The following is a 22,725-nucleotide window of genomic DNA, read 5'->3' on the forward strand; positions in this document are numbered from 1 at the left end:
GAGGAGGAGGAGGAAGAGGAGGAGGGAAAGAAAGATGACATGGTGGAAATGGTAGAATGTCCTGGGGAGACAGAAACAGGAGAACCCCCAGCACTCGCTGGCAGGACAGCCCGCCTACCTTATGAGCTTCAACCAATAAAACACCTGTCTCAAGAAAACAATGTGCCTGTATTCTAAGAAGCAACACTTGAGGCTGTCTTCTGACTTCTATGTGCACACGTACACACAGGCAAAAACACCCCCCACAATGCACATGCAGCTACACACACACACACACACACACACACACACACAAGAACTACCCCAAATGTATAGGTAGCGTTGTCCAGTTCCCATGGCCAGATTGCTTACTGTGGGATGTTCCAAGTTCCTAATGCAGCTAAGTCTAGGGGATTGTGCCTTCATGCCCCTACAGCGGGATTTCAGTCCACATGACAGTGAAAGATTGATGGAGCAACTCAGCACGTGATAGTGGGAGTGGGTGAGTGAGGGTACTCACGTCATTGTGGATGAAAAGATGGAACGATAAGAACCAGTAGGTGGATAACTGTTAGTGGTCTGCCCCCCTATGATCTGCTTCTGACAAACAGGCTCCACCCACTAAAGGTCCCACATCCTCCCAAAACAGTACCACAGGCAGAGAATACAAACTCAAGGCACAAGCTCACAAAGGTGCAATGGTGTCTAGCATTCCTAGGACCCTGGGTTTGAACCATCACTAAAAAAAAAAAATACAATTATTATTTGGACTTGAATCCTTTATTTAAATAGCTGTATAACAAAATAGCTGAAGCTGGAGAGCACTTTCTGATCTTGCAGAGGAACCAAGTTTAGTTCTCAGCACAAAAACCTGGGTAGCTCACAACCCAAACCTCCAGTTCTAGGGATCTAGTGCCCTCTTCTGGCCTCCACAGGCACCTGCACATACATGCATATATATACAAGCACACATATACACACACACACACAAAGAGGGGGGGAGGAAGGGATAGAGAGAGGGAGAGAATAAATTTTTTCTTGGGGGGGGTGAGACAGTGTTTCTCTGTGTAACAGCCCTAGCTCTTGTAGACCAGGCTGGCCTCGAACTCACAGAGATCAACCTGCCTCTGCCTCCTGAGTGCTGGGATTAAAGGCGTGTGCCACCACCACCTGGCCCAAGAATAAATCTTAAAAGATAAAATACACTGACACACATTTATACTCACAGATACTAGAAGGCAAGGCAGCAGCAGCTTCTACAAACCTTCTTAACCAACTGTGGTAAAATCATCAACATTCTCCATTCTCTGTGTAAAACCTTCTGATAAATTGCTGAACATGCACCTCTGGTTAAGTGGATTTTTCATCAAATCAGTACATCTGCTTCTGCTCCCATCAATTTACCAAGAATTAGTTATGTTTATATACTTGCAATAATTGCAGTTAATTAAATACTACATCAACCAACGAGATACTGAACATGAGCAGAAAGCTGGGTCTAAGAAACCTAGTCAAAGAATCAGATCCAAAGGCTAGTTACAAAACAAAAGCTTGATCCATATGGGTGAACTAACTGTAAAAGGTGGGCCAGGGTGCCGGGATGATACAACGCTAATGAGTCATAAACCTAGGATCCTTTACAGTTATTTTTATTTTATAAAGCAAAATAAAATAGTTAATGTAACAAAAAAAAAGAGGGGGAGAAAAAAATTAAAAGAATGAGCCATTGGGGAACATTTTAGAATCAAACCACCACAAGGCCCTGCAACAATCTCCCCCAGACCCATGTACCATACCATCTCAGTAACAGACTTCCAAAATGGGAGAAAACTCAAACTTCTCTTTTCCTTCAAATATACCTCCTATGTTCGTAATGTTGTGCTTCCTCAAAATTCCTACAGGGAAACCAAATCACCTACATGATGAGGTGGGGTGTTCAGGTTAGGTTATCAAAAGGACAAAGCCCTCACAAACGGCATCGGTGTGCCTTCAAAAGAAGCCCAAGAGCATTAATCCGCCCTCTACTGAGGATGCATGGATATCACCATAATATTCTACCCCTAGCTTCCCAGGCTATGGGAAATAACTCCCTGTCATTTACAGATCAACCTGGCTGTGGCATTCTGTTACAGCAGTTTCAAATGGACTAAGACACCGTGATGCAGTCATGGAGTCTTCTTGTTGTGGTTACAAACCCAGGCCCACTCTGGAGACGGCAGGGCTCTCCTCCTGCCTCTACGGAGTGCATCCCTACACATCCTTTCACCAACAGAAGGTGAAAAGATCCCAGTATGACTCACCTTTCAGGCCAACAGCCTCTGTTCAGATACGGAAGACAGATGTGGTCCAGGGGTGGGGGCGGCGGGAAACACATGAGTGTGTGAGTGTGTTGGTGTTGATGTATGTGCATGTGTTTCTCCTCCCTTCCTCACCACTCTCCTGGATATTTCTCTCTGCAGTGTTGAGCCTCAAACCCAGAACCTTCTCCACAGTGCGCAACTGCTCCACCCCTGAGCTACATCCCAAACAATGCCCACTTTCCCCAACTTTCCCCAGGATCACCATGGATACAACCCACGAGCCCTGCTGCTTCATTGGTCATCTGCGTGGATAACCAAGCATTGCCCTAACCATGCGAACAAGAAGGGTAACAAAAGGAAAATCTCTCAATGGCCTGCCATTGTTACATTCCTCACCCACTGCCATACGCAAGCCACTGTACCTGTGTTGGCCCAAGAAAGTGTTAGTGGGAAATCCAGCTCACTAAGAGACACATCTAAAATGCCACGGATCTGAACCTTGGAAGCAAAGATGTGGTCCACCCGGAGTAGTTGCAACTTCTCTATAATCAAAGCAAAATTCAAGTTGATTTAGTAAGGTGGTATTGCTAGAATACAGCATTAAGAAGCCACTCGGAAACCGATTCTGGTTTGGTCTCCGCAGGCATCATCAAACGAATCAACCTCGCTCTCTAGTTGAGAGTAAAGGCTTTACTCCCTTTGATTTTTAGTTTGTGTTGTTGGTGCTGTTGTTTTAAATAAGAGCGTGAGTTCATCCAAACTGCAGTGGGACGCCATCCTAAGATGAATTTGGGCACTGTCTTGCCAGGGCTAATTTCCATCCTAAACCCTTGTCCTGGGCACTGGGGGATGTGCTGGATTATACAACAACAAAGACACTTAAGGTAATTGCTGCCTGTTCCCACCTAGATGAAGCTTCCAGATGATTCTTATTTGGGCACTGTTCAAAGCACCATGGCCCCAAGTCAAGAGACAGCAATAAACAGGGCTTAAGCCTCCCCAGCAGATGGACTCCACCATAAATGGTAATAAAGAAAACAAGGTAATTCTGCCTATAAAGACCCTGCCAACTATATACATAATACGTCTTTTGTTTTGTTGCTTTGAGACAGCATCTCATTATATAGGCCACAGTAACCTTGACCTCCACTACATAGTCCTGGCTAATCAGTTCTCCATCCCCCTGCCTCAGTTGAGTGCTCACAGGCATAGGCCATCACAAGAGGATCCCAACAATAGATTTTAAGAAAAAAAATTAACCCATCCCCCAATCAGAGGCCAAGGTAGCCACATTCATCATAGATTTTGCAGGCCACAAGGTCCATCCCACACAAAGAGGTCATTTAGACCAAAGTTTGTCTCAAGTCTTTCCCATCGCTCTACACTTAGTCCCAACTGCCAGTGCCAACCACTCTCAGTTCGCCAATGTGCAAAATGGTTTCCCAACAGCCTGGGGACTTTCCCAACACCCAGTAGAGCTCCTCAGTTATCCAAAATGGCTTTAGGGAGGGGGATAAGCCCCCTGTAGGAGGCTCCTTACCATCCAGTTCTTCCACAGAGATATTCGCCAACTGCTCGCTGTCGCTGCCTGCCGACAGAGATCGGTTGAGGTAATTCCCCTTGTACAACAAGCCAGCGGTCACATGGTGGAACGGCATCTTCTCCCTGCTCCGAAGACAACAGAAGAGAAGGAGAGAAGGACATCACCATTCGTCCATTCCATCATCGTTCCCTTGGAGGATTGGCTCTGTTGTTCAGATGGCAAAATTACGTAGCCGGGGCAGGTGGGACGGTTCAGTGGGCAAAGGGACTTGCTTCTAAGCCTGACGGTCTGAGTGGGAGCTCTGGGGTTCACATGGCGGAAGGAGAGAACAGAATCCTACAAGTTTCATCTGACCCCCACACATGTGCACATCCACACAACACACACACACACACACACTAAAAGATGAAATTTAGAAGGACATTGGGTCCTCCTTCATCACAATTTTACATTTCCATTTCTCCAATTTCATATGCATTTGAGCTGCAACACCCTTGTAAACCACAGGAAAGCATGATAGACATCAAATCACTTCCCTTTATTTTTGTTTTGTTCCGGTTTTTTGTTGCTGTTGTTATTGTTTGTTTGTTTCACTTTTTTTTAATTTTTTTATTTATCTATTAAAGATTTCTGTCTCTTCCCCACCGCCGCCTCCCCTTTCCCTCCCCCACCCCCAATCAAGTCCCCCTCCCTCGTCAGCCCAAAGAGCAATCAGGGTTCCCTGCCCTGTGGGAAGTCCAAGGACCACCCACCTCCATCCAGGTCTAGTAAGGTGAGCATCCACGAAACTGCCTAGGCTCCCACGAAACCAATAGGTACAGTAGGAGTTTTTGCAGTACAGCATAAATATCTTAGACAAGCATTCTGCACTTGAGCTATATCTCTGATCCACTAGCCCTTTCTCTCATGAGACAGAGCCCTGCTAATTTTCCCAGGCTGGCCTAAAACTCATTCCATAGCCCAGGCTGCGCTTGGACTCACCATGTAGCTTGGGGCTGGCCTGCGTCCTGCACTCTCACCTCGGCCTTCTGAGTAGTAGGGACTAAAGACTCAACACCACCAAGCCCAGCCTCACTGCTGCATCAGAAAAAAAAAAAAACACCCTTCATTCTTTTCGTGGGCCTCAAATATTATCCCTCCGTGTAGGAAATCATAAGCGTTCCAGAAATGCCGACCTTTCCAGCAACAGGATGTCTTGGCTACACTCAAGTGATGCTGTAAGTATTCACAGTCCCCAGGGAAAGTGGGTGTCCCAGCCATACAACACTCGAGGAAGGCAAGAAGTGTGCAAAAATCTTTAGGTTTTTGATTGAGAGTCTAGGGGTCTGAGAAGTCAACTCAATGGGAGAGGTTACTTCTAAATAAGTATGAGGTCCTAAATCCTCAGCATCCATGTGAAAAGCTGGGCATATCCATGTGTGTGTGCCAGTAGCTTCAGTGTGGGGGTTCGGGATGGAGACAAAAGGAGAGCGGAAGCCTGCTGGCTGCCACCCTCTTCTAGGGTCAGTAAGAGACCCTGTCTCAAGGGAATAAACAATAGAGAAGGACACCTGATGTCCTCCTCTGGCCTCTTCATGGGCATGAACACACAAACGTATATATACTTTTGCACACATGTGTGTATACACCACACACATACAAACCAAGAAAGGAAACTGCGCTCCAAAGCTGACCCCAAACTCACTACCTAGCCCTTACTGGTCTTGAACTTGAAGATGCCCTGACTCAAACTCCTGAGTGCTGGGGCTACAGGGAGTCACTACCATACTCAACTCCAAGTTTTTACAACTCCATGCATGCAGGGGTACGTAAGTCTGAGATGAAGCCCCCCCCACACCTCCCTCAAAACTGATTGGGGTAAAGAGGTGACTTTCAGAAACGGCTTCCCATGAAGAAAGGTGTCCAGGAATGAAAAGATTTAGGGCACTCTTAATGAAGTTAAAGGCTCCTCAAGGCCAGACTCACATGCTGTCCAGCCAAAATCACTGCCATTACTGGGGCATAGTGGGTCTCCCAGCACAGGTGAGATAGCTCGGTGGGTAAGGTGGTACCTTGCCAACACGAGGAACTCAGACTGAACCCCAGAATCCACACAAAATTAAATCAGATATATTGGTGCACACTGCTAATCTCAATAGGAGAGGTGGACTTCTTGAGATCTCTAGTCTGAGAGTTTAGGTTACTCGGTGAACCACAGGCCAAAGAGAGAGAGAGACTCTGCCTCAAAAGACAATGTGGGTGGCTCCTGAGGTACAAAACCCAAGGTTTTCCTTTGGTGTCCACACACACACACACTAAAGTTCTCCCCCTAACATACATATACAGGTCTATTGCAAGGTGTTTCTTTAGACTAAGTGATAGAAGGGGTAATCTCCTCCCAGCACAGGTTCAAGGCCCTGGTCCCCCTGGAAAGGAATGCCTCTGCACACGTCTGTTATCTCTGGGTAAGTAGCGTGCAGAATCCTTTTGGGCACTAAAGTTTGCATCTGCACTGTTACCCTCTGGGTCCTCTGTGAAGTGCACACCCAAGGGGGGTAACAGACAACTCAATGTTAATCCCCAAGAATCACTGTCCAAAGCATTCTGACCCTGCTCATTTGAGAAATCCAAATGAGGAGCGGCATGTGATCATACTGCTCTGAAGTATAAAGCAGGAGGATCACCAGTTTGAAGCCAGCGACACAGCCAAGTCAAGACTAGCCTGGGCTGCATAGTGAAATACAGAATAAGAAGAGAAAGAAGTGGAAAAGGGAAGAGAAGGGGAAAGAAGAAGAGGCAGAAAAGAGGAAAGAATAGAGAAGGAAGAAGAGGAGGAGGACAAAAAGGAAGAGGAAGAATAGGCGAAGAAGGAGGAGGGAAAGAAGTGGGAGGGGCAGGAAAAGAGGAGGGAAGCAAAAGAATCATGACTGTGGCACCTGCGCACTGTCCAGCACCGGGGACCTCTCTTCTGTCATCTTTTTCCTTTCACAGGACTAAGTGACAAAGCCAAGCAGACAGCCCCTCCCCAACGCCCCTTCAAGTCTAAGACATGCCAGCAAGGATGCTGCTTAGCCTTGGAGCTGCCTGCGGTCAAACAATGAAATCCCTAAGAGGGGGACTGGACCACAGCATAAAGCCACTTAGAGGGAAACTATAAAAACAATTCTGCAACACGGGCACCCGGGAGTTATTTAGACTCCACAGCCCCAGCTAAGCGCCAGGCACTTCCATCCGGACGTCAAGCCCTCCTTTCAAATTCAAAATGTCTAAAAATGAATTAATCATCTTCCCACAAATAGGTTGCGCTTCCTGACTCCTCTATTTCTATCAGAGGTTCACTCATCACGGCAACTGGGACAGCCCTCACCAAAGCTCCGGGCCCCAAAAAGTAAAACAGACATATGGCTGAGGCAGGAGCCAACTGTCACTCTCCCTTCACTCGGCACGTCACTAACAGGACGCTTATCTGTAGGAAGACTGCAAATGGCAGGTCACTGGCTGCAGTCTCTGGATGAGTAGGTAGAGTTGCTGCCAGGCAGGGACGGAGATCTGAGTTCAACCCTTAGAGTGCACAGGGAAAAGCCAGGCACGTCCTGTAATCCCAGAGCTGGGAAGATGAGCCAGGAGGATCCCGGAGACTTGCTGCCCGAGCCTGGCTGAATCAGCAAGATCCAGAGCAAGTGAGAGCCCCTGTCTCCATGAAACCTGAGACTGACTTCGAGCCTCCACAGGCACACATACAGTGCATGCACACCCATACGTGTGCACCTGCACACAGGCACGCCGCATGCTTGCAAACACATGGGCGCATACATCTAAATAGTCACACTAGTTACATTTAAAAATTAATGGCAAGACACTAATACAAAGAATGCATGCTTTTGATGATTATCAGGGATATGCCTTCAACTAATTATGTTGGACATATATATCGATTATATATTATATTATATGTGTGAATATGTATACATTATATATACATATGGAGTAAAGCAGTTTTCTCCAGGTGTGACATGATCATTGGTCATCACAGAGCAGGGACTGCCATGACACTTCCACGATGCTTGGCCCACAGTTGTGGAAACAATACAAGCATAGCAAAACTGGTAGATAAGGCAATGGTAATGGGATGACCAGTGTAAGAGAGGAAGACTAGTCTCAGGACCCGCGGTTGGGATTCCAAACATTATTCCTTTCTACACCCAGGCTGCACACAGTCTTGGGAGAGGCTGGGGTACAGAAGAGAGGGAAGGCTAACTGAAGGGGCACTCCGAGAAGTTGTCACCCGTGGTAGGTGGGACCTTGAGATGATGCAGCCATTTCTGAGTCACCCACACTGTTGTTAAGTAAACCCCCATCTTTGTTTCTGTAAGTGACCCCAACAAACTCATTGGTTCACACACTGGGAGTGCACTGTACCCATCTCTCTCAGACATCACCCGACCGAATCGAGAGTAAATGGATGCTTGTTCATCTCTCCCCAGGAAAAGTCACACAGCACACATGAAAGGAAGACAAGAACCCTTTCCTTGGAAAATGACAATAATCCCAATCCTTTCTGTTCTCCAAGTTAATTTCCAGAACAATGGGGAGCCACAGAGAGAACCACATGTATGAATTAGAATGGTGTGGAAGGGAAGCCCAGACCTGACTCTCGGAGTCATGGCCGTGGTCACGGGAGTATGGGCTAACCTTCATTTTTGTAGTCCATGTGTAGTTCAGGATAACAGCCCATTAGAATTACTTAAAACATTACGAAGTGGCGGGGGCTTAGCATTTTTTAAAAACTTAATTGTGCAGTTCTCAAGTGTGAGCTTCATAGACGGCCGTGTAGCAATGCCACACTTGGACACATTTGTGAAGGGGAGAGAAGGTCCACCATGGGACTCGAGATGGTTTAACGATGAAGGGCACTTGCCGCCAAGCCTGGTGACCTGAGTTAAATCCCCAGCTCTCCGTACAGTGGAAGGAGAGAAGTGAGTCTCTCAAGTTGCCTTCTGATCTCCATACACACGCTATGGCATGTATGTACCCCCCCACACACACACACAACAAATCTATAATATATGAAGCAAAGAGAAGTCCACCCTGGCACCCTGGCACCCTGGCACCCTGGCTGGTGATTCCTGAGTGGTATTATCTTTGCTGTCACTACCAGCAGCAGCGGGATGGGATACACCCACAGCAGCTTAGGGAGTTCTTTCAGAGAGATGGAATTCTTAATTTCATCACAAAAGAAATGAATGAATGTATGCATGAATGAATGAATTTCGTGGAAAGCCAGCATGTAGAAGTAGAGTCAGAGTTATTGTGAAGAGAGTCTAATGTAACATGGGGCTCAAAAGGTTCTTAGGATGAGGAAAAAGCACATACCCAACAGGGTCCTAAGGGTTGCAGGGGGAGGTGCAGTGTTTCTTGCTGGAAAGAAATGTTTAGATTGCTTGTGAAGTTCCCCGAGACTCTCCGCTCTACATCCAGGAAAGGAACCAGGCGAACGCTGAAGGTCCCGTATGGTCAAGCCTTAGCCATGGTCCGTTGCTATTTCAACAGTGATTTGAAAATAATCTCTCTGCCAAAGGACTGCTGCCTCTGTGTTGGCTACCTTTACAGAAAATACTGACTCCACGCTGGGCTGGAATTCTTCACTCTCAGCTGGTGAGAAACTTCAACCAGACCTTGGAATAAGAGGCCCCTCTACTCCCTTCCCACGTTCCCTTAAATCTCCCAGTCCTGTGTCCCTCGACACGGAAGCCAGCATTTAAGTACCTGTTACTTTAGCCCACATTTAAGTCTTTATAGATCTAAGGAGACATCTTGCCTGATCGTCACTAATTTAATTTTCCTTATAGGAACAGCCTCACTCAAGGTTGAAAGCACTCCCTCCCCACAGCGGGAATCCCTTGAGCTGCTTTGTGTTTGGGAAATGGCCCACTATCATCTTTCACCTGGAGCTTTGAAGCTTCAGATCCACCACACAACTTTTCCTAGCTAAAGACATAAAGACACTTTATTACTATCCTAGGGCGGGGAAGGAGGGAAAGTGGGAGAGAGAAAGAGAGACTCAGGTGAGTTTATCTCTGATGGTTCATCTTCACTGTCAACTTGTTTGGATTTCGAATCACCTTAGAAACAAACCTCTGGTCACATCTGAGGGAGGGTTTCAAGACTGTGTCGATATGGAAAGAGTCACCCTGGGTGTGGGTAGCTCCATCCTATAGAACGTGCTTCTGGACCGAATAGAGAAGAGAAGGCCAGCTGAGCATTGTCATCTGTCTCCCTCTGCCTCCTGACTGAGGAGAAAATGTGACGAGCCGCCACTCGCTCCTGCCTCCCAGCCTTCCTTCCACACCCTAAAGCTCTGAGCCAAAATAATCCTTCCCTTCTTTGACTTGCTTTTGTTTAGTATTTTGTCAGAGCAAAGAGAAAAAGCAACTAATATAGGATCCAATCCATAGCCCAAATTCAGCCCCAGAATACACAGCAAGTATTTTGCAGCAAAAACTGGTCACCAGGGAAGCAGGCAATCAGGGAAGCTCTATGTCCAAAATATTCAAAGTCTAGTGAGAAAGAAACTATGCGTGACTGGACCATCCATAGTAATAAAACCATGTTCATGGTTGGACCATCCCTGGTAACAAAACTGTTCAACAAGTGGAAGAATATTGGCTCAAGGAATCTCAAAGCAGCTGCTGCAATATAGTACTAAATTTTTCTCCAAGATGCTTGAGGAAGCCCAGGCTGTAGGATGCTCTGGTTGACCAAGAAGATAAGTATGAAAGTCCAGAAGCTAAGGTGGACTTGACTTTAAAGCTAAAACTTCAAGTTAGACCTGAATATAGAGAGCAACAGTGAAAACTCAGCATCTTCATAAAGGCAACCGCTGGAATGTGTATGATTCCCCCCCCACACTCACACACTTTGACCTCACAGCCAACACAATAGCATTAAGAGGGGAGGCTGTGGGCTGGGGAGAGAGTTGAACTCACAAAGGGTTTTCTGTGCCAGCATGCAGACCTGGCTTTGATTCCAAGAAGCCATAGTTTTGTTTAGAAGAGGATGAGGAGGAAGAGGAGAAACCACGGGGCACAGCAAAGCATCTATAATCACAATACTGGGGAGACATAAACAAGAGGATCTGTGGAGCACTCTGGCCGGTGAGCCTAGCTGAACAAGTTAGTTCCAGGTTCTGTGAGAGATTCTGCCTTAAAAAACCAGGTGAAGAACAATCCAAGAAGAAGCCCAGTTTTGACTACTGGCCTTTGCACATGAACACACACACACATATACAAATATGCACATAAGATCTTTATTTAGAAAGCAATTATTTCATGTGGAAAGACCTTCAGGAATAGTACTAATACTAATTTTTTTTAATGTTTAGGAAACTTTGAGAACCCCTTACTCTTCTACGGTCCACCTTAAGAGGACAAAGTGACAAGCCGCCATCTTGGAAACAAAGCTTACCGTACACCAAATCCTCTCTCATCTTGGTCTTGGTTCCTGGGTTCTACAAATGTAAGCAATAAGTTTCTGTTGTATATGAGTTACTCAGCCTAAAATATACTGCTACAGAAAAATTAATCAAATAAGACAATATGGTTTTATGGATAAAAACAAGAATTTTTCTGTCCCCAAACAGTATTCTGGGGCAGTGATAAGTGTAAGTGCTTACCTTGCAAACAGGAGGACCTGAGTCCAATCCTCAGAACCCATTAAAAAAAATAAATTAAAAAAAAAGACAACAACAACAAAAATTTAGTTGTGTCAGCATACTTATAATCCCATACAGAAACAGACAGAAGCCCAGGGCTCACTGGCTAGCCAGCCTACTTGGTAAGCTACAGGGCAATGAGAGACCTGGACCCAAAAAGGAAAAAAAAAAAAGGTGGCTAGCACAAGAGGAATGAAACCTGAGGGTATTCCCTCTAGCCTCTTTGTATACGCATGCATATACACATACACGCGCGTTCGCGCGCGCACACACATACACACACACATACACACACATACACACACACAATTTTCTTTTTCATAAGCTCTTATACTTGAGGCCTAGGTTGACCTTTGTTAGGCCAGTAAGTTAGTGTTAATTGTCAACTCAGCAGACTCTAGGGTTGCCTGGGAGAAGGGCCTCTCAGGATATCTGAGAAGAGTGATCTTGGCTGTGTTTGTTGATGTGCAAAGTCTCATCTACAGATGGGACCCTCCCAGGGCAGGCGGGCATGGGTGGAGAAGTGGAGAGAGGAGGGCAGTAGGAAGCTGTTGCTCTCCTCTCTGACTTTGTGTGTTGTCTTAACAGCTGCTTTGAGGTCCTGTTGCCTTGAACCATGCACCAAAAGAAACCCTTTACCCCTTAGGCTGCTTTTGTCAAAGTATTTTAGCCCAGGAACAAGAGAGAAATCAGTTTTGCAGGCTGTCCTTAGGACAGCCTCTACCAGCCTCGTCTCTCTGATACATAATGAAGAGCATCACTGACAATCTTAAGGAAGAGAAGGCATAAAAGAGCTATTAAAGCCAGACAGTGGTGGTGCACACTTTAATCCCAGCACTCGGGAGGCAGAAGCAGGAGAATCTCTGAGTCCGAGGCCAGCCTGGTCTACGAGAGCTAGTTCCAGGACAAGCTTCAAAGCTACAGAAAAACCCTGTCTCAAAACACACACACACACACACACACACACACACACACACAAAAGCTATTAAGTATTATCAGTAATTATTAATTATTTACAAAGCATTGTCCAGGGTCACTTCATTTTACAAAGCTCTTCCATTAACTTTGCTTTCTTACCTTGTCCTCTGTCTCTGGTTCTGCACACAGGACCAGACTAGCAGGCTCCCTCCCTCGCCCTGCCAGCAGGAGTCAGAGACAGCCTGACAGCAAGCCTATACTCTGAACTACTCATCAATCAAGTAGCATCAAACCTCCCCCTCCCTCTCCAGCAGCGAGTCTCAACTGTGAGGGTTTCTAACAACCTTTGGGGGTGTCTAACAACCCTTTCATTGGGGTTGCCTAAGACCAACAGAAAACACAAGACGGTTAATTATGATTCATAAAAGTAGCAAAATTACGGTTAAGAAGTAGCAACAAAAACAATATGGTTGGGCTGTCTTAAAGGGTGGCAGCATTAGACAGGCTGAGAACCGCTGCTCTAAGGTCTATCGGTGCCATCCATTCTACCCTGAGGGGCCCTACTACGCTGCCATCTGTCCATGACATTATAATCTCCTCTAATAATATCTTATTAAAAAGTTAATCTGTTTCAGTATCCCCCTTGAACTCCAAGCCTGAAATCTTTTACTAAGGATTCGGTGAGACGCAACGTGAAAGGAAGCCACGGTGTGTTGAGTTGACGATGACACGTGCTGGGTTATAAAGAGACATGTCAACAGGACACGGAAGAGGGGGGTGGGCCACCATGCTGAGGAGACAGGTGTGAGCACCAGGCTTCCAGAACTGAGGGGCGTTGGCAAGCACAGGGGTGTCATGACAAGGGGGCTGTTTGGATGGATGTTCGGTTGTTGTTTTGCTTTTTAATTTTTTTTATAATTATTTTTTACAAACATGTCAGTCTGGTACCAGGACTGAAACCTTAAAATACTCAAAAAATGCTGCTTTTTAAGCACTTTAAGCTAAGCAGATTTCTGATAGTGGAAACTGGGCAGAGGAGAGGAGAAAGGGGAGAATAAAGAGAGGGAGGGATAGAAGGAGAGAGACAGAGAGGAAGAAGGGATGGAGGGAGGGAGAAGGACGGAAGAAAGAAAGGGAGGGAGGGGGAAGGAGGAGAATGAGGTAGACAAGGATGAGGAAGAAGAGGAGGAAAAGAGAAAGGGGGAAAGGGAGGAGAGCAGAGAGATGGCAAAGGCATCTCAATACTTGCTAACTTGACCCTTGAAAGTCTATCAAACACTTTGAGACTTTTTCAGCATCGAGATGAGCATTTGAAAGTGGTTGAAAGTCCTTGAGTCAATTTCGAGCACCCTACTGAGAGTCTCTGCAGGTGAGGCGGCACCAGCAGCTGTGAGATCCCTGTCCTTGACTTTGCAGGATACCAAGGGGCAAGGTCAACTTTGCACTGTGAAGATTAAAGGGCAGCACCATCCGCCCCCATCCTCACCGTGGAAATATCCTCCCTAGAAATATCCATGAAGGCACATAAAAATCAATAGCAGCAATGCCAGGGTATGGAAGACATTTCTACTACATTGGCACAGTCGCTATTAGAGTCATAAATCACGGTATGGCCCCGAAGCCAGAGATAAAATAATAGTAAATTAGTAAATATAAAATTATAAATTAGTAAATAGATCAGAAAAAAATAACACATGTTAATCATAATAATTAAATGCAGTTAATTAGTATAATTATAATTAATAATATAAATTATGTAATATTATACGTAGTATAATATGTATCCCTCAGAGTTAAAGAGCTATGTTATGCAGACAAGAAGACCTGATCTTACTCCAGCAAAGACACCCAAGGCCAGCTAGATACCAGGCATTGACCGGTAAGAACTTATAAAGCAATGTCGTCCCTCATTAAAGCCCCGCCAAGGCAAGCCAATTGGCAAACACTGGGTTTGGATGGATCTCAGGTCAGACGAGAATGAGTAAGCAGGAACACTACTAGCGCGGGGGTCTGTGCAAACTTTTCCACTCTCTGGAGGCTGGTGTCCCAAGGCAGATTGTCAGCAGCCATGGGATATCAGCAAGAAGTACAAAACTTACATGGGGGGGGGGGGAAGAGGGAGGGAGGAGGGGGGAGGAGAGCACCAAGAATATAAAACCTTTCTAAAAGATTTGTTTTTACGTGCATACATGCGGAGGCAATATTGCATGGTGGTGCAGGTGTCTGTGGTAGCCAGAGATCTCTGATCTCCTGAAGCTGGAGTTACAGGCAGCTTTGGGAACTGAGCTCGGGTCCTCTGCTAGAGCAGCAAGTACGCTTAAACAATAAGCCATCTCTCCAAGTCCCTGCTTTCTTTTCTTTTGCCGCGTTACCCAGATTGGGCTACAATGCTCTGTGTCAAACTCACCATCCTCTTGCCCCGGACTCCGGAGCACTGGGGTTCCAAGCGTGTACCACCGCACCCAGTTTCTATCAGGAGTTTTAAGAATATCACATTGGCTCCAGGAGATGGTGGCAGGGAGGGGGAAGAGGGGGAAGGTAGAGCACTTGCTGCCAAGTCTGAGGACCCGAGTTCAACTCCAGGAGCTATGTGGTAGAAGGAGAGAACAAATGCCTATAAGTTTTCCTCTGACCTCCACACACACACTGTGACACACACAAGCCACCCAGCAATAAAAAAAAAAAAACCTTTTAACACAAAAACAAGGCAAAAGAAAAAACTCATGATTCTTTTAATAGATGAAGAAAAGGACTTTGAAAAAAAAATCAGTAACTCTTCAGAACAAAAGCCCTAAAGAGGCCATGGATGGAAGGCTCATTCCAAAACCAAACAAAGGTTTGCATGACCCAGCTCAGCTGGAAAAGGTGGTGCGTGATAATCCCAGTGCTAGGGAGGCTGAGGCAGAAAGATTACACGTCACCCTGAACTACATAAGTTCCCAGCTAGCCCTGTCTACCTAGGAGATGGAGGAAGGAAGGGGAATACTGATATTCAACATTATACTGAGTAGAAATATTAAAGAAAATATTTTATCTAAAACAAGGAACAAGACAAGAATAGGCATTCTCAGTGCTTCCATCCAATATGGTACTTGAAGGGTTAGCCAGAACGGAGGCAAGAAACGCACTGTTTTATAAAGCACCAAGCACGGGGCACGTTGTTAGACAACAGCAGCAAAGGTTAGCTAACAAGAAGTACTCTGCAATGGATATCTTCATGTGTGTTTCTTTGTACATACTATAGAAATTTCCCTAGACTATAGACATAGATAGAATACTTATTATGTTGTTTTATTTTTGTTAAAGATTTGATTCCATTTTAAGATTACATTTTAATGACAAGTCCATGTGTGTATTTGTGTGTGGGTTCATGCATGGGTGTGTAGTGACACTGGAGGCGGTCAGATGTCCTATAGTCTGAGCTGTGAACGTCCTGAGGTGGATGTTGGGAATGTCAGTGCATCCTCTGCAAGTGCTCTTAGCTGCTGAGCCATCTTCCTATGCCCTGGTTTTGCTTTGTTTCTGTGAGACAGTATCTTAGGCTGTAGCCCAGACTTTCCTGAAACTCAGAGCAGTCTCCCTCCAGGGTCTGCCTGCTGCTGGGATCACAGAAGTTGACAACCAGACCTGCCTGGTTACCATGGTATTAAATACATAAACTTTTATCCTTACCGGATGTCATCAGATTGCTCTTCCGGGTGAGTAGGCTCATTATGTATTGCTGTTTAACAAATTATCTGAGAACTTGGGGACTTGAAAACCACAAATATTTACTACCTCACTGGTTTTATGCGTGAAAAATCAGGAGTTTCATAGCTGGGCTGTCTGACTTAACAGGCCTTGGATGGCAAAAAGCTACCATCATCAGACAGTATGGCAGAAGCTCCGTTCCCAACACGGTGTACTAACAAGGCTAGCCACAAAAGACCAAGATTTGGCGTTAGGCTGGTGAATGGGCAGGGACAGTCATCACCACAGGCGATAAGCTGAGCCTAATTCCCAGGAACCACACAATAGAAAGAGAAAACCAACTCCTCAAAGTTGTCCTCTGACCTCCACACAGATGCTATGTCCCTCATTAACACGCCTGTACATACACACATATCCCAAATGAATAAATAATTAAGTATTTTTAAAACCTTGGGATTATTGAACTGTTTTATTTTTCTTACTTAGATTTCATTAACGGTCCATTCAAGCAATCTTTCTGAATGGCTGTCAGCCATTCTGACTTCCTTTCCTAAGAATGGATTTGCTTTCTCTCCTTTCTCACTGATAGGTTCTGGGAGCTTGTGCTATAGAAGTGACTTTCTTAGCTATTGTCCTTTGCTGCCATGACAAAGCACCTGGTAAAATGCACTTAAGGGAGGAAGAATCAGTTTTGGCTCACGGTTTAAAGGGACACAGTCCACCATGATAGGGGAAGCGTGGTGGGAGGAGTATAAGAGGTGGCTGGTCACGTGGCATCCTCAGGCGGGAAGCAGAGAGAGACGGATGCTGGTGCTCAGCCTACTTCCTCCTTTTCATCAGTCCCAGACTCTAGCCATAGGGATGGCGTCATCCATATTCAGGGTGGGTCTTCCCATTTCTGTTAAAACTCTCTGGAAACATCCTCACAGATACACCCGGAGGTGTGTCCCCTCTGTGACTATGAGTCAAGTAAAGTTTACCATCAGTATTAACCACTATATAACTAGAGTTTACCCAACAAGCTCACATTCACAGAATATCCAACTAGCAACTACATTGGCACAAATAGAAGTTCAAAAGACATTTCTGAATTTCAAAAGTAAAGCCCTCTCCACACCCAGGGAGACATTACAGATTACACACAGGGGACCAAAATAGGAATGGGTGCCTTTAAAACAATAAGCAGAGGCACGTGTGAGCTCATGTCTGTCATCCTAGCACTCAAAATGCTGAGGCAGGAGGATTGCCATGAGCTCAAGGCCAGCCAGGATACATAGTGAGTTCAATACTAAACCAGGCTACAAAGTAAGACTTCTTCTTGCCCACGCTCTCAAAGAATTTTCAATGTTGCACTGAAATTTGAATATATTCCCTTAAATACTTCCTAGGTTAAAATTAAAGGTTATATTTGTAACAGAAATGGGCTGGATTAATGGTTCGGTGGTAAGAGTGCTTACTGCTCTTACGGAGGACCTGAGCTTGGTTCCTAGAACCCATCTGAAATGGGTCACAACAACATACAACTCCAGCTCCAGGGGATCTGACACCCTTTCCTGGCCTCCACAGGCATGTACACATACCCACACATAGACAAACATATTACATATAAATAAAAGTAACAAAAATGGAAATAATACAAACGTCAAAATCAAGCATTATGTAATAAAGCAATATTCTGGTAAAATATTTAAACAGTGTAGATATTTTTATTATCCTAGGAAGAGAAAAAGATGGCCTTCCACGCTAACGTCTGACTTAGAAGACGACAACAAAAAGAGTTAATGAAATGAGGAGCAAAAGAAAGATAATAGAAAGAGCCAGTTCTCACAAACAAAAGCAATAAGCCAGATGAACTGCTGGCAAACTTATTAAAACAAATAATGCAGAAGTCACAACTAAAGCAATGGGGTCAAATACGAGCATTCTACAGGCAACCCTAGACTAATGAATTGTAGGTACTCATTAAATTAGCTATTTTCATCTCAAAACACAGAAATTAGATTTAAGTGAAAGCAATAAAATTTACTATAATTTGTGTTTATGAGAATAAATTCTTTTCTTCCTCTTTCTTTCTCTACTTATTTAATAATTTTATTTTATTTAGGAAACAGAGGTCTCTCTCTATGTAGCCCAGGCTGCCCTCAATCTCCCCGCCTTAGCCTCCTGAGTTCTGAGATTCTAAGAACACACCATAACCCCCTAGCTATCACAAATCTTGACACTCAGGCTGGTGAGATGGCTCAATTCAAGTCTGGATTCAGGTCTGAGGCCCTGAGCTTTATCCCCAAAACACACAATGGAAACACACTGACTCCCAAGGGTTATTTAGGCTTTGACCACCCCACTTGTGCCCACAAACAAACACTAACAGGGGTGCCACCCAGGAGTACTCACACAAAGAAACGCAAAAAAAAAGTCAACATCTTCCCGCTCTCTGACACAATTTTCGGGATAGAAGTTTTGAGTTCACATTTTATCATGAGGACTTCATAACTTAAAATGCACCTCAGAGAAATAGAGACCCTGGCAGAATATAAAGCCGCTGGTTGCCACGTCTCCTAAACCTCAGCCCTCATTCAATTTTATCTGACAAGCGTGGCTGGGTTTCAGCTGACACCAGTATAATAAAATTTCATCTTCCCTAATATCAACCAACGCTTTTTCAGAACTGATTGAAAGTAGTCGCTGAACTGATGGGCCCTAGAAACATTCCGTCTCTTCATTTGGAACTTTCGCCAGCAGTTGGGAGAGCTGACAGCTGACAAAACTCTTCTCCCGGACCTAAAAAGAAGGCATGTTTATTTTTAAGTATGCGCACGTGTGCGCGCCTGCATGCGTTTTCTGTGCCTCGAATGCATTTGAGTGTCCTTACAGACCAGAAGAGGGTGGTTGCATCCCCTGGACCTGGGGTTGCAGGCAGTTCTGAGCCAGCCCGCGTGAGTGCTAGGAATTGAGTCAAGGTCCTCTGGGAAAACACATGCTATGAGCCTCGGATCCATTTCTCTAACCTCTTATTCTCCAATTATTGAACTTCACATGCCTGAACTGTATCAATAAAGCATTTACAGCATCGTGTGTGAGGAGCATGTGTACACACATGCACACACATGTGCACACATGCAGGCCCAAGCCTGCACACATATGTGTGTATGCATGTGGAGGCCGGAGGATAACTCCAGTGTCATTCCTCCGGCGTCATCCACCATATTTGAGACAGGGTTTCTCACTGGCTTGGACAGCAAATAGACTTGTCTGGCTGGGCCGTGACCTCCAGAGATCTTCTTGTCTCTGTCTCCCCAGGGCTAGGATTACTGGTATGTGCCACTAAACACAGACGGCCTTTGTGTTGTTGCTGCTTTGCTTTTTATAAATGTGCTGTGGAACCTGAACTCAGGTCTTCATTCTTAAAAGACAAGCGCTTTACCAGCTGAGCCGTGTCCCCCCAGCTTTCTTTCCCAGACAGTTGAACATCACAGGCTTGACTTCATAGATAAAGCACTCAGACTCATGTATTTTAGCAACAACAACAACAACAACAAAATTCACATTACAGTGATAGCATTCCCAATAGTCCACTTGCAAGAATGCCCTTTCTATAGCACGAGTTTGCTCTGAAAAGACGGGGTTTTTTTCAACTTTGTAAAAATGTCTTACGTGTTTGAAGGCAACCATAATCCTGCTGTCCCGTGAGATCTGAAAATGTAGACCCATGTCTGCTGTGAGCACTGACTTTAATTGTCAACCTGATCCAACCTAGAGTCATCTGAGAAGAGAGGCTCAGTGAGGAGCTGTGGGAGTGTCGGGGAAGAGTTGTCTTGATTACATTAATTGATGTGGGAAGACACAGCTCACTGTGGGCGACACCACTCCCTACGAAAGGGGTCCTGGACTGCCTGAAAGACTGGAGACTCTGAACTGCTCATAAACAAGCAAGGGAGCATCCTTGCTTTTATTTTCCCTCTGTTCTTGACTGTAGATGTGCCGTGACTAGCTGTCTGAGGTTCCCGCCTTGACCTGCCCTGTCGTGGTGGTCTATAACCTGGAACTGAAACGTAAAAGCAAACTCCTTTCTCTCCTAAGATTTTTTTCCCCCGGAGCATTTTATCATAGCAACAGAAATGAAACTAGGACATCTTCCGAGGACAGGGAGTGTGACTTCCTTAGGCTTGACAACTTTTTAACTTCTTAGCCACCAAAATAAACCCACTGTTTTATCATGATAGACAAACTATCTCGGTCATCTTCCATCTGATTTCAGATTCGGGCTGAGCTTCATTATTCATGAGAGTGGATGCAGATGCACATTTCCAAGAGTCTCCTTGGAGTCTTTCAACTGTGCCAACTTCTGTCCAGTCTGGCAGCCTTGGCAGTATCCAAACTCATTAGCAACCATGGAAGGGTTCCTTCAGGATACAATGGAGGTTTCAGCTCGGCCATTGTCTAAAGGGTCTTGAGATTCACTTGAGTCTGCTTAATTGGCATGGCCCAAAAGCTTGATTAAGTTCAGAATTGTTTAGTTTACTTTTATTGAAGTGCTAGGGATGGAATCTGCAGCCTCACACATGCTAGGCAAGAGCTCTACCACAGAGATATCTCCCTGGCTCTTTATGTGTGCGTGTGTATACGCGTGCACCGAAGTATGCATACCACGGCATGCGTGTGGAGGTCAGAGGACGGCTTTGTTCTTCTGATTGTATTGATCCCCAAAACTAAACTTATTATAATCAAGCTTGGCAATCAGTGCCTTTACCTGATGAGACATCTCCCTGACCTGAAGCCGTCCTTTAAGTTGCCCGAGGTTGCCTTAAACTCACCCTGAAGCCCAGGCTGATCTCAAATTTGCTGTCCTGTAGCCTTGGCCTCCCTAGTAGCTAGGATGACAACACCAGGCTCTCGCTAAAATCTTGGTTTCCTTAGCATATATTTGCTGAGTTCATGGCAAGCAGCTTTCATGTCAGAACCAGGAAGTCAGAGGCACAAGAATCCAAAACTTGAGGTCAAATCAGGTACATATTGAATTTCAGGCCAGCCTGGACTCCATGAGACTCTGCCTCAAAAGCATTTAAATGGTAAAAGTAAATAAACTAAGTCTTATCTATGAACCGCCTAACTAGACCTGGATGCTTCAAGTCACTTAGCAAGTGTCTGAAGGACCCACTGTACCCAGCAGCAGGTCTGTGATATCCAGACTTCCTTGAAGATGTCGTAACACAGCCTTAGAAATAAGGAGTGTTATCCTTGACCTTGGGTGCTCTTGTTTCTTCCATTTCTGTTCTTTACAAACATCTTAATACTGCCTTTGAAATTCACAAAAGAAACTGTTATCAAAATGAGAAAAAAAAAAGGACCAGAGACATGGTTACTGAGTCAAATGCAAGGCACAAAATCACGAGAACCTGAGGTTGGATCCCCAGCACCTATGTAAAGCTAGACACAGTGTCACACATCTCTAATCCCAGCCCTCCTGTGACCAGATGGGAGCAGAGACAAGAGAATCCCAGAAGCTGGTAGCCAATAATAAAAAACAAAGAGACTCTGTCTCAAACAAGGTGAAAGGCCAGGGCAGGCACCCAAGGCTGTCCTTTGATCTCCAAACATACTCCCCTGTGCGCACACACACACACTCTTTTTAAAAAAATAAAGACAAGACACCATTCCTCTCATTATTAAATGACAGTATCCTTGAGTCAATTTAATGCAGAAAGGCACAAACGAGAGAAAAAGACTATTTAAAAGAAACAGGATACGAGCTGAAGAGCTGGCTGAGCAGTTAAGAGTACTTACTGCTCTCGCAAAGGACTGGGGTTTGACTGCACAGCTCACTTTAGCTCCTGGAGACCTGCCACCCTCTTCTGTCCTTCTCAAGCACCTGCACCCACATTTGTACACACACACACACAAATAAAAAGTAATCTTTTTTTTTAAAGAGCAAAACATCAAATTAAAAAAAAAACCAGAGTTAATATACCATATTTATCTTATCTTTCATGGCTAAGGGACATTCAGAGCTTTAACAAAAGAAATTACAAAGGAAAGGCATGACCAGTATAGAAACATAAACTTCTCCACACTGCTAAGAGCAGAAATAAAAGCAATCGGCCAGCAAGGAGAGCAACGGAGAAGGCACAAACAACCCATGAAGCTGAAAAGGCCAACAGCCAAGAAATCCATGAAAAAGACTTGATCTCATCAGCATCCAAAACTGGAATGTTGCTAAAGATGCTGTTAACTGAGAGAAGTGAAATCCCAGCACTTGGGAGGCAGAGGCAGGAGGATTAGGAGGTCATGGCCAGCTTCACATGAAGGAAGATGAGGAAGGGAAAAGGGGAGGAGAAAAAGAAAAAGAAAGGAGAGAACAGGAGGTGGGAGAGAAGGGGAGAGAAAAAGAAAAGGGAAATAAATTCCTTAAATAGAATTCCTCATTGAGGGACTGAGGACATGAGTCAATGCCTAGAATCCCACAGTAAGGTGCTGGGGTTGTGGCTCGGCAGTGCCAACATCCCCATGGCTCTCTGCTCCCTCCCTAGTAGTAAAGGGGGAAAGGGAGGGGAGGGAGGGGGGAGAGAGAGAGAGAGAGAGAGAGAGAGAGAGAGAGAGAGAGAGAG

The 22,725-nt window shown here is 45.2% G+C and overlaps 1 protein-coding gene across 1 annotated transcript in view; it reads right to left on the reverse strand.

Moving 5' to 3' along the window:
* Caln1 (calneuron 1) overlaps positions 1 to 22,725 on the reverse strand; it is a gene marked incomplete at its 3' end in the record, with an annotated part of 294,119 nt that overhangs the window by 156,626 nt on the left and 114,768 nt on the right. Inside the window, exon 3 of the mRNA XM_050146631.1 lies at positions 3,820 to 3,944. Within this exon, the coding sequence (XP_050002588.1) occupies positions 3,820 to 3,944 (125 nt within the window). The remainder of the gene's footprint in view (positions 1 to 3,819; positions 3,945 to 22,725) is intronic.

The sequence above is a fragment of the Alexandromys fortis genome, unplaced genomic scaffold (assembly GCF_014885135.2).
Source record: "Alexandromys fortis isolate MF-2015 unplaced genomic scaffold, M_Fortis_MF-2015_v1.1 scaffold_56, whole genome shotgun sequence".
NCBI classification, from domain to species: domain Eukaryota; kingdom Metazoa; phylum Chordata; class Mammalia; order Rodentia; family Cricetidae; genus Alexandromys; species Alexandromys fortis.